This window comes from Piliocolobus tephrosceles, chromosome 4, assembly GCF_002776525.5.
Source record: "Piliocolobus tephrosceles isolate RC106 chromosome 4, ASM277652v3, whole genome shotgun sequence".
Lineage (NCBI taxonomy): Eukaryota > Metazoa > Chordata > Mammalia > Primates > Cercopithecidae > Piliocolobus > Piliocolobus tephrosceles.
Genome location: NC_045437.1, coordinates 155,088,249 through 155,103,434, shown reverse-complemented (window position 1 = coordinate 155,103,434; position 15,186 = coordinate 155,088,249). Strand labels below are relative to the sequence as shown.

Sequence of the window (15,186 nt, the reverse complement as noted above, 5' to 3'; positions counted from 1 at the left end):
GCCACCACGCCCGGCTAATTTTTTGTATTTTTAGCAGAGACGGGGTTTCACCATGTTAGCCAGGATGGTCTCGATCTCCTGACCTCGTGATCCGCCTGCCTCGGCCTCCCAAAGTGCTGGGATTACAGACGTGAGCCACCATGCCGGCCCATTATATTTTCAAGTTTTTTTTTTTTTTTGAAACAGAGTCTCGCTCTGTCACCCAGGCTAGAGTGCAGTGGTGTGATCTTGGCTCACTGCAAACGCCACCTCCCAGGTTCATGCCATTCTCCTGCTTAGCCTCCTGAGTAGCTGGGACTGCAGGCGCCCGCCACGACGCCCAGCTAATTTTTTTGTATTTTTTTTTTTGAGACAGAGTCTCACTCTGTCGCCCAGGCTGGAGTGCAGTGGCCGGATCTCAGCTCACTGCAACCTCCGCCTCTCAGGTTCAAGCGATTCTCCTGCCTCGGCCTCCCACCCCCGAATAGCTGGGATTACAGGGTCCTGTCACCATGCCTGGCTAATTTTTATATTTTTAGTAGAGACAGGGTTTCACCATGTTGGTCAGGCTGGTCTAAAACTCCTGACCTCATGTGATCCACCTGCCTGGACCTCCCATAGGGCTGGGATTACAGGCGTGAGCCATCTTTCCTGGCTGAGATGGGGTTTCACCATGTTGACCAGGATGGTTGGTTTCAATCTCCTGACCTCGTGATCTGCCTGCCTCGGCCTCTCAAAGTGCTGGGATTATGGACGTGAGCCACTGTGCCCGGCCTCCAGGTGTTTATTAATGGAATATGAAAACACAGTTGATTCTTAGAAGTTTATTTCTTTTTTTTTTTTTTTTTTTTTTTGAGACGGAGTCTTGCTCTGTCGCCCGAGCTGGAGTGCAGTGGCCAGATCTCAGCTCACTGCAAGCTCCGCCTCCCGGATTTACGCCATTCTCCTGCCTCAGCCTCCGGAGTAGCTGGGACTACAGGCGCCCGCCACCTCGCCCGGCTGGTTTTTTGTATTTTTAGTAGAGACGGGGTTTCACCGTGTTAGCCAGGATGGTCTTGATCTCCTGACCTCGTGATCCGCCCGTCTCGGCCTCCCAAAGTGCTGGGATTACAGGCTTGAGCCACCGCGCCCGGCCTAGAAGTTTATTTCTTACCTAAATAGTGGAATACAAATCTAGTAAGTGTACTTATGTATTTTTTGTTTTAATTTAATAGAGACGACATCTCACTATATTATCCTGGCTGGTCTCGAACTCCTGGGCTCAAATGATCTTCCTGCCTTGGCCTCCCAAAATGCTGAGATTACAGGCATGAGCCACTATGTCTGACCTGTGTGTTTTTTTTTTTTTTTTGAAGAGACAGGGTCTCACTTTGTCACCCAAACTGGAGTGTAGTGATGGGATCATAACTAACTGCAGCCTCGAACTACTGGGCTCAAGTGATCGTCTTGTCTCTGCCTCCTCAGTAGGTAGGGCTGCAGGTGCACACCACCATACCGAGCTAATTCTTAGAATTTTTTGGAAAGATTGGATCTTATTGTGTTGCCCTGGCTGATCTCTTTAACTCCTGTTTTCAATTGATCCTGCTGCCTTAGCCTCCCAAAGCATTGGAAATATAAGTGTGAGCCACCTCACCCCACCTGTAAAAGTATTTTAAGGCCGGGCAAGGTGGCTCATGCCTATAATCCCAGGCATGAGGAATATTAATATTATAATATTCCTCTAATATATATTAGAGGCTGAGGCGGGCAGATCACCTGAGGTTAGACGTTCAAGACCAGCCTGGCCAACATGGTGAAAACCTGTCTCTACTAAAAATACAAAAATTGGCCGGGCACAGTGACTCATGCCTGTAATCCCATCACTTTGGGAGGCCGAGACAGGTGGATCACGAGGTCAGGAGATCGAGACCATCCTGGCTAACACGGTAAAACCCTGTCTCTACTAAAAATACAAAACAATTAGCCTGGCGTAGTGGCAGGCGCCTGTAGTCCCAGCTACTCGGGAGGCTGAGGCAGGAGAATGGTGTGAAGCTGGGAGGCGGAGCTTGCAGAGAGCCGAGATCATGCCACTGCACTCCAGCCTGGGTGACTGAGCAAGACTCTGTCTCAAAAAAAAAAAAAAAAATACAAAAATTGTGAGTGTGGTGGCTTGCACCTGTAATCTCAGCTGTTTGAGAGTCTGTGACAGGAGAATCGCTTGAATCCCAGAGGTGGAGGTTGCAGTGAGCCAAGATCACGCCATTGCACTCCACTCCATTCCAGGTAACGGAGTGAGACACTGTCTCAAAAAAAAAAAAAAAGTATTTAATAATGAATGTTTCTAAGCACAAATGAATGATATTTCTCTTGTCTCTTTTATTTTTTGGTAGATCTAGGTCCAAAGAGAAAACTGATGGTGGGGAAAGCTCTAAAGAGAAGAAAAAAGACAAAGATGACAAGGAGGATGAAAAAGAAAAAGATGCTGGCGTATGTTTATTAACTTAAAAATAATTGTATATCATACTTGTTTCTTTCTCTTTTTTTTGAGGTAAGAGTCTCGCTCTGTTGCCCAGGCTGGAGTGCTGCAGTGGCACATTCTCGGCTCACTGCAACCTCCGCCTCCTGAGTTCAAGCGATTCTCCTGCCTCAGCCTCCTAAGTAGTTGGGACTACAGGCATGCATCAAACTTGTTTCTATGGGCTGGGTGCAGTGGCTAACGCCTGTAATCCCAGCATTTTGGGAGGCCAAGGTGGGCGGATCACGAGGTCAGGAGAGCAAAACCATCCTGGCTAACAGAGTGAAATCCTGTCTTTACTAAAAATACAAAAAAAAAAATTAGCCGGGCGTGGTAGCAGGCCCCTGTAGTCCCAGCTACTTGGGAGGCTGAGGCAGGAGAATGGCGTGAATCTGGGAGGCAGAGCTTGCAGTGAGCTGAGGTCGGGCCACTACAGCCTGGGCGACAGAGCAAGACTCCGTCTCAAAAACAAAAACAAACTTGTTTCTAGGACGACAAATTTTTTCTTTTTAATGCTGTAAGCTTTATTTTAAAATAACCAGATGTGAAAGATTAAAAGGAAGATTAAATAATATTTATCCCTGTGGGAAAATTTTCTTAAAGAAGTTGCACATCTATACACATTATCTCTTTTTACATAAAAATGCAATCTTACCATATGAACATTATCAGTTGCCTTCCAAAAAATTTGTGTAAATTTAGACTTCAGGCTGGGCATGGTGGCTCATGCCTGTAATCTCACCACTTTGGGAGGCCAAGGCAGGTGGATCACCTGAGGTGAAGAGTTCGAGACCAGCCTGACCAACATGGTAAAACCCCATCACTACTAAAAATACAAAAATTAGCCAGACGTGGTGGCACGTGCCTATAATCCCTGCTACTTGGGAAACTGAGGCAGGAGAATCACTTGAACCTGGGAGGCAGAGGTTGCACAAGTCAAAATCGTACCATTGCACTCCAGCCTGGGCAACAAGAGCGAAACTCTGTCTCAAAAAAAGCATGAAGGCCGGGCATGGTGGCTCATACCTGTAATCCCAGCACTTTGGGAGGCCAAGGTGGATAGATCACGAGGTCAAGAGATTGAGACCATCTTGGCCACCGTGGTGAAACCTTGTCTCTTCTAAAAATAAAAAGATTAGCTGGTTGTGGATGCACGTGCCTGTAATCCCAGCTACTCGGGAGGCTGCGGCAGGAGAATGTCTTGAATCCAGGACTTGGAGATTTCAATTAGCCAAGATCCTGCCAGTGCACTCCAGCCTGGTGACAGCGAGACTGTCTGAAAAAAAAAAAATTAGACTTAGGAATTTAGACATGAGGCCAGGTGCTGTGGCTCATGCCTATAATCCCAGGAATTTGGGAGGCCGAGGCAGGCGGATCACTTGAGGTCAGGAGTTCAAGACCAGCCTGCCAACGCAGTGAGACTCTGTCGCTACTAAAAATACAAAATTAGCCAGGTGTGGTGGCATGTGCCTGTAATCCCAGTTTCTCAGGGGCTTGAACCTGGGAGGCGGAGATTTCAGTGAGCCGAGTTCATGCCACTGCACTCCAGCCTGGGTGACAGTGAGACTGTCTCAAAAAAAAAAAAAAACCCAGAACCAAAAAAACCAAAAAAAAGACTTTAGACGTGAAAACATTTGTTTCTGTACATCCTTGACCCCATGGGAATTTCAAAGTTTAATTTTTCTAATCTGTTAGGAAGTGATTGATATTCTTTATGTTCAGCTACATACCTTAAATGAGTGAATATTTAAATGCTGTGAATATAATATGTATTTATAATTGAATAAGAATGTATTTTCTAAATTTTTTTTTTTTTTTCTGGAGACAGAGTTTTGCTCTTGTTTCCCAGACTGGAGGGCAATGGCGTGATCTAGGCTCACCGCAACCTCCACCTCCTGGGTTCAAGCTATTCTCCTGCCTTAGCCTCTCAAGTAGCTGGAATTACAGGCATGTGCCACCATGCCTGGCTAATTTTGTATTTTTAGTAGAGACGGGGTTTCTCCATGTTGGTCAGGCTGGTCTCGAACTCCCGACCTCAGGTGTTCCACCTGCCTTGGCCTCCCAAAGTGCTGAGATTACAGGCGTGAGCCACTGCATCTGGCCATTTTCTCAAGTTTATTAACCATTTTCACTTTTATTTGAATGGCGTATTCATATCTTTTGCCAATTTTGTTTTTATTTATTTATTTGTTTGTTATTTTTTTGAGATGGAGTCTTGCTCTGTCACCCAGGCTAGAGTGCAGTGGTGTGATCTCGGCTCACTGCGACCTCTGCCTCCCTTGTTCAAGCAATTCCCCTGCCTCAGCCTCCTGAGTAGCTGGGATTACAGGCACATGCCACCATGCCCAGCTAATTTTTTTGTATTTTTTGTAGAGATGGGATTTCCCCATGTTGGCCAGACTGATCTCGAACTCCTGACTTTAGGCAATCTGCCTGCCTCTGCCTCCCAAAGTGCTGGGATTACAAGCATGAGCCTGGCCTATTCATTTTTTTGAGACGGAGTTCTACTCTTGTTGCCGAGGCTGGAGTACAATGGCGTGATCTCAAGCTCGCTGTAACCTCCGCCTCCTGAGTTGAAGCAATTCTCCTGCTTCAACCTCCTGAGTAGCTGGGACTACAGGAATGGGAAACCATGCCCAGCTAATTTTGTGTTTTTAGTAGAGACAGGGTTTCACCATGTTGGCAAGGCTGGTCTTTACTTCCTGACATCAAGGGATCCACCCACCTCAGCTTCTGCAGTGCTGGGATTACAGGTGTAAGCCACTGCGCCTGGCCATAAACTTTTATTTTCTTTTATTTATTTATTTTTTTTGAGACGGAGTCTCGCTCTGTGGCTCAGGCTGGAGTGCAGTGGCCAGGTTTCAGCTCACTGCAAGCTCCGCCTCCCGGGTTTACGCCATTCTCCTGCCTCAGCCTCCCGAGTAGCTGGGACTACAGGCGCCCGCCACCTCGCCCTTCTAGTTTTTTGTATTTTTTTTAGTAGAGACAGGGTTTCATCGTGTTAGCCAGGATGGTCTCGATCTCCTGACCTCGTGATCCGCCCGTCTTGGCCTCCCAAAGTGCTAGGATTACAGGCTTGAGCCACCATGCCTGGCCTAAACTTTTCTTTTCTTTTCTTTTTTTTTTTTTTTTGAGGCGGAGTCTCGCTCTGTCGCCCCGGCTGGAGTACTGTGGCCGGATCTCAGCTCACTGCAAGCTCCGCCTCCCGGGTTTACGCCATTCTCCTGCCTCAGCCTCCCAAGTAGCTGGGACTACAGGCGCCCGCCACCTCGCCCGGCTAGTTTTTTGTATTTTTTTAGTAGAGACGGGGTTTCACTGTGTTAGCCAGGATGGTCTCGATCTCCTGACCTCGTGATCCGCCCGTCTCGGCCTCCCAAAGTGCTGGGATTACAGGCTTGAGCCACCGCGCCCGGCCCCTTTTTTTTTTTTTTTAACTTTTATTTTCTTAATAACACAGTCTCCCTTTGTTGCCGAGGCTGATCTCAACCTCCTGTGCTCAAGGGATCCTCTAGCCTCAGCTTCCCAAGTAGCTAGGACCACAGGCATGTACCACGTGCCTGGTCACAAAATTTCTTTATCATGTTGATGTCATTTACTTTCTAGCTTGTAATAGAAAATTGCTTTTCATAGAGGCAGTTTTGGAGGAGTTTAGGGGATTAAAATTGACAATAACTGGGAAACTTTGCTTGCTAATTGCTTTAGTTTCTATTGTTAGGAAGAAATAAAATTTATGTGTGCATAATGCAAGTAAAATTAGATTAATTTATGGTGTTTGAAATATATCTTTTGGCTTTCTTATTGAAGATGCTTTTTTTGTGATTTCATTTTGGTAATATATTTGTGCGTATATTTATAAAGGTGTGTGATTTAAGTCTACCCTGAGGAGTTTATATATATGCCTTTTTTCCCCTTCTTTATACTTTGAAGAACTTACTGGAATGTCACTTGGAGCAAAATTATTGAATTTGATTTTTCTTTTTATTTTCCTCCATCTCTTTCTTTATTTTATTCCCCAAGAACTTTGACCAGAATAAGCTGGAAGAAGAAATGAGAAAGCGAAAAGAAAGAGTAGAAAAATGGCGAGAAGAGCAACGTAAAAAGGCTATGGAAAACATAGGAGAACTGAAAAAGGAAATCGAAGAGATGAAACAAGGGAAAAAATGGAGTTTAGAGGACGATGATGGTATATGTTTTTAGCCTGATAGCCTGTATAGAAACTCATGTAGAATATTATGTGAATAATATTTCATAAGGGATTTTTAATCTTTTTTATTGTTGAAAACTATGCATAATACACTATTTACCATTTTCTTTTTTTTTTTGAGATGGAGTCTCGCTCTATTGCACAGGCTAGAGTGCAGTGGCGCGATCTTGGCTCACTGTAAGCTCTGCCTCCCAGGTTCACGCCATTCTCCTGCCTCAGGAGGGTAGCTGGGACTACAGGCGCCCGCCACCACACCCAGCTAATTTTTTGTATTTTTAGTAGAGATGGGGGTTTCACCATGTTAGCCAGGATGGTCTCGATCTCCTGACCTCGTGATCCACCTGCCTCTGCCTCCCAAAGTGCTGGGATTACAGGTGTGAGCCAGCGCGCCTGGCCCTGTTTACCATTTTCATCATTTTCAAGTTTCAGTTGGGTAATAAATACATTTGCAGTGCTGTGCAGTAATTACCACTGTCTGTTTCCATGACTTTTTGGTCATTCCATGCAGAAACTCTGCACCTTTTAAATAACTCTATGGCGCCTTTTCGCGCTACTTCTTATAACCTTTGTTCTGTTTTCTGTCTCTGAATTTGTTTAGTCTAGCTACCTCACATAAGTGGAATCATGATAAATACTTATCTTTTTGTGTCTGGCTTATTTCACTTAGCATAATGTCTTCAAGGTGCATGTATGTTGTAGCATCTCGGAATTTCCTTTCTTTGTATGACTGAATAATATTTCACTGTATATATATGCCAAGTTTTGTTTGTTCATTCACCTGCTGTTGGATAATTTGATTGTTTCTACCTTTTCGTTATTGTGAGTAATGCTTCTGTGGCCATTGGTGTATAAATATCTGTTTGAGTCTCTGTATTGAGTTCTGTGAAGTATATACTCAGAAGTGGAACTGAGATTGTAAAAGCCCCTTTTAATATTTATGTTGTAATTTGAAATATAAAATTGTGTTTAGTAAGCATCACTGATTTTACTTTAGAATGAATCATTGAGTGCTTATGAGCATAGCCAGTAAATAGCTCTTTAATATATTACTAGCAATGTGAATGTTAATAAGGAGAGTAAATTAAGGGCATGCTTTCAAGTCCGTCTTCTGATTTTTCTTTTTTATTTTTTTGGAGGTAGAGTTTCACTCTGTTGCCTAGGCTGAAGTGCAGTGGCACAGTCATGGTTCACTGCAGACTCGACCTCCTGGGCTCAATGATTTTTCTGCCTCAACCTCCAGGGTAGCCACCATGCCTGGCTGATTTTGTCTTTTTCTTTTTTCTTTTTTGACTGAGTCTCACTCTGTTACCCAGGTGGCACTGTAGTCTCTGCCTCCCAGGTTCAAGCTATTCTCTTGAGCGTCAGCTTTTCTTTTTTTTTTTTTTTTTTTTTTTGAGACGGAGTCTTGCTCTGTCGCCCGGGCTGGAGTGCTGTGGCCGAATCTCAGCTCACTGCAAGCTCCGCCTCCCGGGTTTACGCCATTCTCCTGCCTCAGCCTCCGGAGTAGCTGGGACTACAGGCGCCCGCCACCTCGCCCGGCTAGTTTTTTGTATTTTTAGTAGAGACGGGGTTTCACCGTGTTAGCCAGGATGGTCTTGATCTCCTGACCTCGTGATCCGCCCGTCTCGGCCTCCCAAAGTGCTGGGATTACAGGCTTGAGCCACCGCGCCCGGCCTGAGCGTCAGCTTTTCAAGTAGCCAGGATTACAGGCACCTGCCACCATGCCTGGATAATTTTTGAATTTTTGTATTTTTAGTACAGGTGGGGTTTTGCTATGTTGGCCAGGCTGGTTTTAAACTCCTGACCTTAGGTGATCCTCCCACTTTGGTCTCCCAAAGTGCTGGGACTACAAGTGTGAGCCACCGTGCACGGTTAATTTTGTCATTTTTTGAGGAGCCAGGGTCTCAATATGTTGCCCAGCTAGTCTCGAACTCTCAGGGTCAAGGGAGCCTGCTGCTTTGACCTTTCTCACTGCTGGGATTACAGGTGGGAACCACTGTGCCTGGCTGCTGATACTTCATAATTTAGGATGGAAACATTTCCCTTCATATCTGATTTTGACTTTTGAGATTTTAGTAAAGTAGAAGATTGTATAATTTTATAGGAAAATGGGATTTTGGTTCATTTTCTGTGAAAATTCCAAAGAATGGTTTAAATAGATTCTGTCTATAAGTAGTTATGGTGTCTTTTTTTTTTTTTTTTTTTTTTGAGACGGAGTCTCGCTTTGTTGCCCACGCTTGAGTGCAGTGGCGCGATCTTGGCTCACTGCAACCTCCACCTCCTGGGTTCAAGAAATTCTTTGCCTCAGCCTGCACAGTAGCTGGTTTTACAGGTGTATACCACCACGCCCAACTAATTTTTTTGTATTTTTAGTAGAGACGAGGTTTCACCACATTGGCCAGGCTGGTGTCGAACTCCCAACCTTGTGATCTGCCCACCTTGGCCTATTTTTAGTGGAGATGGGGTTTCACCGTGTTGGCCAGGCTGGTCTTGAACTCCTACCCTCGTAATCTGCCTCCCAAAGCACTGGGATTACAAGTGTGAGCCATCACGCCCAGCTAAGTAGTCATGATATCTTAATTCAAGATAATCTAATCTTTTCTACGTAACTAAGATACACCATCTTCTGTGATTGAAAGGTATTGAAAGAGAAGAAATACAGTTGACCCTTGAACAACTTGGTAGCTAAGCACTCCCCCCCCACACAGTGAAATATCCATATATAACTTTTTACTCCCCAGAAACTAAGCATTACCTGCTTACTGTTCACCAGTAACATGAACGGTTGAATAACACATACTTTGTATGCTGTATGTATTAAATACTATATTCTTTTAATATGGTAAGCTGGAGAAAAGAATGTTATTAAGAGAATTAATAGGCCGGGTGCGCTGGTGCACGCCTGTAATCCCAGCACTTTGGGAGGCCGAGGCGGGCAGTTCACAAGGTCAAGAGATCAAGATCATCCTGGCCAACGTGGTGAAACTCCATCTCTACTAAAAATACAAAAATTAGCTGGGCCTGGTGGCACACATCTGTAGTCCCAGCTACTTGGGAGCCTGAGGCAGGAGAATCGCTTGAACCTGAGAGATGGAGGTTGTAGTCAGTGAGCCAAGATCACGCCACTGCACTCCAGACTGGCGACAGAGCAAAACTCTGTCTCGAAAAAAAAAAAAAGAATTACAAGAAAGAGAAAATATATTTACTGTCCATTAAGTTGAAGTGGGTCATCTTAAAGGTCTTCATTCTTGTCGTCTTCACATTGAGTAGGCTGAGAAGGAAGAAGAGAAGGAGGAGTTGCTCTTCTCTCTGGGGTGGCAAAGACACAAGAAAATTTACTTCCATGTGGACCCATGCAGTTCAAACCTATGTTGTTCAGGGGTCAACTGCAATTGAAAATGTCATTTAGCAGGCGTGGTGGCTCATGCCTGTACTCCCAGCACTTTGGGAGGCTGAGGTGGGTGGATCACGAGGTCAGGAGTTCGAGACCAGCCTGACCAACATGGTGAAACCCCGTCTCTATTAACTACAAAAATTAGCCAGGTGTGGTGGCGTGCGCCTGTAATCCTAGCTACTCAGGAGGCTGAGGCAGGAGAATTGCTTGAACCCAGGATGCAGAGGTTGCAGTAAGCTGAGATCGTGACTGCACTCCAGCCTGGGCCACAGAGCGAGAATCTGTCTCAAAAAAAAAAAAAAAAAAAAAAAAAAAAAGCTGGGCGTGGTGGCTCATGCCTGTAATCCCAGCACTTAGGGAGGCTGAGGCGGGCGGATAACGAGGTCAGGAGTTTGAGACCATCCTGGCTAACATGGTGAAACCCTGTCTCTACTAGAAATACAAAAGATTAGCCAGGCGTGGTGGGTGCCTGTAGTGGCAGGTACTTGTGAGGCTGAGGCAAGAGAATGGTGTGAACCTGGGAGGCGGAGATTGTGCCACTGCACTCCAGCCTGGGCGACAGAGCGAGACTCCGTCTCAAAAAAAAAAAAAAAAAAAAAGAGGAAACAAACAAAAAAAGTCATTTAGCAGAGAACGTTTGTAGTTCTGCATCCAGCTGTATAGCTGTAAAATCTATTATTGGAGATCATCTTTTTTGGCATAATTAATCTTTTGACCCTTTTACAACCAAACAATTTATATTTTATTCATATTTATTTTGTCATTGTTAATATTCAAAAGTAATACATGCTTCATGTAAAAATGGAAAAACCTCCAAATGTGAGCATTTGGACTGCTGGATGTCTGGAGTAATTGGAAAAGGGGTGTTTGGGCAGTGGGAGAAAAGGTTAGAGAGGTGGGGTGTGGTCTGATTGTGAAGTATTGCATATTGAAACAGATGTTTAAAGAAAGTGTATTCTGGTATTTTAGATGATGAAGATGATCCTGCAGAAGCTGAAAAGGAAGGAAATGAAATGGAGGGTGAGGAGTTAGATCCATTAGATGCTTACATGGAAGAAGTGAAAGAGGAAGTAAAAAAATTTAACATGAGAAGTGTAAAAGGTGGTGGGGGAAATGAAAAGGTATGGAATTTCTTATTTTTAAAGATTTCTATTTCCTTTTGGGTAACTTGAATTCTCCATTGCATTGTCCTACTGATTTGCATGATTTTACAAAGCTAACAGTTTTCTTTCTCCTCATCTGAGAGATGGCAGTACTTTTTCTAAGTACCAGAGATACTGGCAAATTTTAGCTATAAGTGTTCTTTCAAAAGTCACTCTTTTAACACTATCACCTTTGTTTAATCTTTGCTTACATATTAACCTTTTTAATAAGTTCTCTGGAGACTTCTCTAGCACTCCTGTCTTTGATACTTTTTTTTTTTTTGAAACAGTCTCTTTCTCTTTCCCAGGCTGGAGTGTAGTGGTGTTATCTTGGCTCACTGCAACCTCCACCTCCCAGGCCCATGCAGTCTACCTACCTCAGCCTCCCAAGTAGCTGCAACTACATGTGTGAACCACCACTCCTGGCTAATTTTTGTATTTTGGTAGAGATGAGGTTTTACCATGTTGCTCAGGCTGGTCTCGAATTCCTGGCCTCAAGTGATCCACCTGCCTTGGCCTCCCATTATACTGGGATTACAGGCATGAGCCACCATGCCCAGCTGCATCTTTGATACCCCTTGATGACCCTCACTTTATTCTGTTTTTCCTCTTTTTCATAGCATTTATTACATTTTGACAAATTATATTTTTTTTGTGTTTACAGTGTGTCCCTTCTCCCTTTTAAAATGTAAGCACTCTAAGGGCAGTGACTTTTACCTGTTTTATTTATTGGTTTATTCAGGCTCCCAATACAAGCCCCTGGCTTGCCTAGTGATTGGAAAATACCATTTAGTAGTATTTTGTTTCATTTTTTAAATTTATTTATTTGTTTGTTTGTTTATTTATTTTTCTGAGACAGAGTCTCGCTCTGTTGCCCAAGCTGGAGTGCAGTGGCGCAATCTTGGCTCACTGCAACCTCCGCCTCCCGAGTTCAAGCGATTCTCCTGCCTCAACCTCCCAAGTAGCTGGGATTATAGATGCCTGCCACTATGCCCGGCTAATTTTAGTATTTTTAGTGGAGACCGGGTTTCACCATGTTGGTCAGGCTGGTCTCGAACTCTCGACCTCAGGTGATCCTCCCACCTCGGCCTCCCAAAGTGCTGGGATTACAGGTGTGAACCACCATGCCCAGCCTCATTTTATTTTTTTATATTAATTTAATTTATTTTTTTGAGATGAAGTGTCGCTTTTGTTGCCTAGGCTGGAGTGCAGTGGCACAGTCTCAGCTCACTGCAACCTCCACCTCCTGGATTCAAGTGATTCTTCTGCCTCAGCTTCCTGAGTAGCTGGGATTATAGGCCCTTGCCACCTTGCCCAGCTAATTTTTGTATTTTTAGTGGAGATGAGGTTTCACCATGTTGGCCAGGCTGGTCTTGAATTCCTGACCTCAAGTGATCCACCTCCCTTGGCCTTCCAGTGTGCTGGGATTGCAGGCATTAGCTACTGCACCCACCCTATTTTATTTTATTATTTTATTTATTTATTTATTTATTTATTATTTTATTTTATTTTATTTTATTTTTCAAGATGGAGTCTTGTTCTGTTGCCTAGGCTGGAGTGCAGTGGTACTATCTCTGCTCACTGCACCCTGTGCCTCCCAGGTTCAAGTGATTCTCCTACCTCAGCCTCCCGAGTAGCCGGAATTACAAGTGCCCACCGCCATGCCTGGCTAATTTTTGTATTTTTAGTAGAGACGGTTTCACCATGTTGGCCATGCTGGCCTTGAATTCCTGACCTCAAGTGATCTGTCCGCCTTGGCCTCCCAAAGTGCTGAGATTACAAGTGTGAGCCTCCGCACCTGGCCTTATTTTATTTTTTAATTAAAAAAATGTTTTTTAGCAACAGGGTCTCGCTGTGTTACCCAGGTTGGAGTGCGGTGGCATGATCATACTTCATACTCCTGGGCTAAAGCGATCATTCTGTTTCAACCTTCTTAGTAGTTAGGACTACAGGCATGTACCACTACACCTGGCTAATTGTTTATAGAGGTGGAATCTCGCTGTGTTAACAGGTTGGTCTCGAGCTCCTGGACTCAAGTGACCCTCCTGTCTTGGCCTCCCAAAGTGCTGGAATTTCAGACATGAGCCTCTGTGCCCAGCCTAGTAGTAGTTTGAAAATATATAATCATACCGGATGTGGTGGCTCATGCCTGTAATCCCAACATTTTGGGAGGCCGAGACGGACGATCACCTGAGGTCAAGAGTTAGAGAGCAACCTGGCCAACATGGCAAAACACCATCTCTGCTAAAAATACAAGAATTAGCTGGGTGTGATGGCGGATGCCTCTAATCCCAGCTACTTGGGAGGCTGAGGAAGGGGAATAGGTTGAACTGGGAGCAACTAGCCTAGATCACACCACTGTACTCCAACCTGGGAGACAGAATGAGACTCAGTCTGGAAAAAAAAAAAAAATATATATATATATATATATTTATATATATATTTTATATATTTATATATGTATATATTTTATATATTTATATATATAATTTATATATTTATATATATACTTTATATATTTATATATATATATTTTATATATATATAATTGGCTGGGCACGCTGGCTCATGCCTGTAATCCCAGCACTTTTGCAGGGACTTAGGTGGGTGGATTACCTGAGATAAGGAGTTCGAGACCAGCCTGCCAACATGGTGAAACCCTGTTTCTACTAAAAATACAAAACTTAGCCGAGCATAGTGGCGGGTGCCTGTAATCCCAGCTACTGGGGAGGCTGAGGCAGGAGAATTGCTTGAATCCGGGAGGCAGAGGTTACAGTGAGCTGAAATCATGCCATTGCACTCCAGCCTGGGTGACAAGAGCAAAACTTTATCTCAATAAATAAAGTATATATAATGATATTATATAGAATTATCTATAATACAGTAAATGATAAGTGGATGTATTATAAAATATAATTATATTATGCTTAAAAATTTATATAAATTAATGAGAAAAACAGTCTGTTGTTTCTGTTTTCATTTAATAACTCAGTTGGCTCAATGCCCTGGCTCACAACTGCAATCCCAGAACTTTGGTAGGCTGAGGCTGGTAGATCACGGGAGCCAAGCAGTTCAAGACCAGCCTGGGCAACATAGCATGACTCTTTCTACCAAAAAGCAAAAAAAATTAACTGGGTTTGGTGATATGTGCTTACAGTCCTAGCAACTCAGGAGGACAGATGGGATGACTCCTTGAGCCCAGAAATTTGAGGTTACAGTGAGCTACGATCACACCACTCAAGCCTGGGTGATGGAGACCATGTCACTAAAAAAAGAAACTAAAGACGAAATTTTGTCAGTTATTGTGGGCTTCAGCTGTCATATAACTTGTGTTTCAGCTTTGCAAAATATTCTATATTCTTTATTTTAGAAGTCTGGGCCAACGGTCACAAAAGTTGTCACTGTTGTGACAACCAAAAAAGCAGTTGTGGATTCTGATAAGAAGAAAGGTGAGCTGATGGAGAATGACCAGGATGCCATGGAGGTGATTTTTCATTAATTTTGACTTTGTTTATGATACTATCCTGGAAGCATTTATTAGAAAGCATTCATGGAGATGTGCTTTTCATTTATGTGAACTAGGAGAAATTCCCAGAATTGGGAGACATTCTTGCTATTCTTAGTAGTATAATAGTATCTAGTTAAATATCTATTTAGTGGAACATTCTGATGTCTTTCATTCCTAACTGTATGATCTTTCTGCCCCTCATCAGCTCACTTCAGGCATACAATATGGAGAGAAAAAAATGAAGTAACAGAATGAATTAACTTTCTTTCCATTAACAAGTATTGTAAAGATTTATATAGTAAAAACAATAGCAAAACCTTATTAGAGCCGTCTCTGATCATTACTGTTTTAGCTTTATATTGGCATTTTAACTTTCTAAAGGGCAAAGAAAAAGAAAACTAAGTTGAAAAATTCTTCAGGAGCTTCTCGATGTATTTCTAATTCAAGGTGACATACATCATTTGA

At 43.5% G+C, this 15,186-nt stretch overlaps 1 protein-coding gene across 2 annotated transcripts in view; it reads left to right on the top strand.

The window, feature by feature from the left end:
* DDX46 (DEAD-box helicase 46) overlaps positions 1–15,186 on the top strand; it is a 75,131-nt gene that overhangs the window by 14,042 nt on the left and 45,903 nt on the right. For both annotated transcript variants that reach the window (XM_023195917.2, XM_023195915.2), the window contains exons 4-7: positions 2,349–2,445; positions 6,491–6,656; positions 11,041–11,192; positions 14,584–14,697. In XM_023195917.2, coding sequence (XP_023051685.1) covers positions 2,349–2,445; positions 6,491–6,656; positions 11,041–11,192; positions 14,584–14,697 — 529 coding nt within the window. The remainder of the gene's footprint in view (positions 1–2,348; positions 2,446–6,490; positions 6,657–11,040; positions 11,193–14,583; positions 14,698–15,186) is intronic.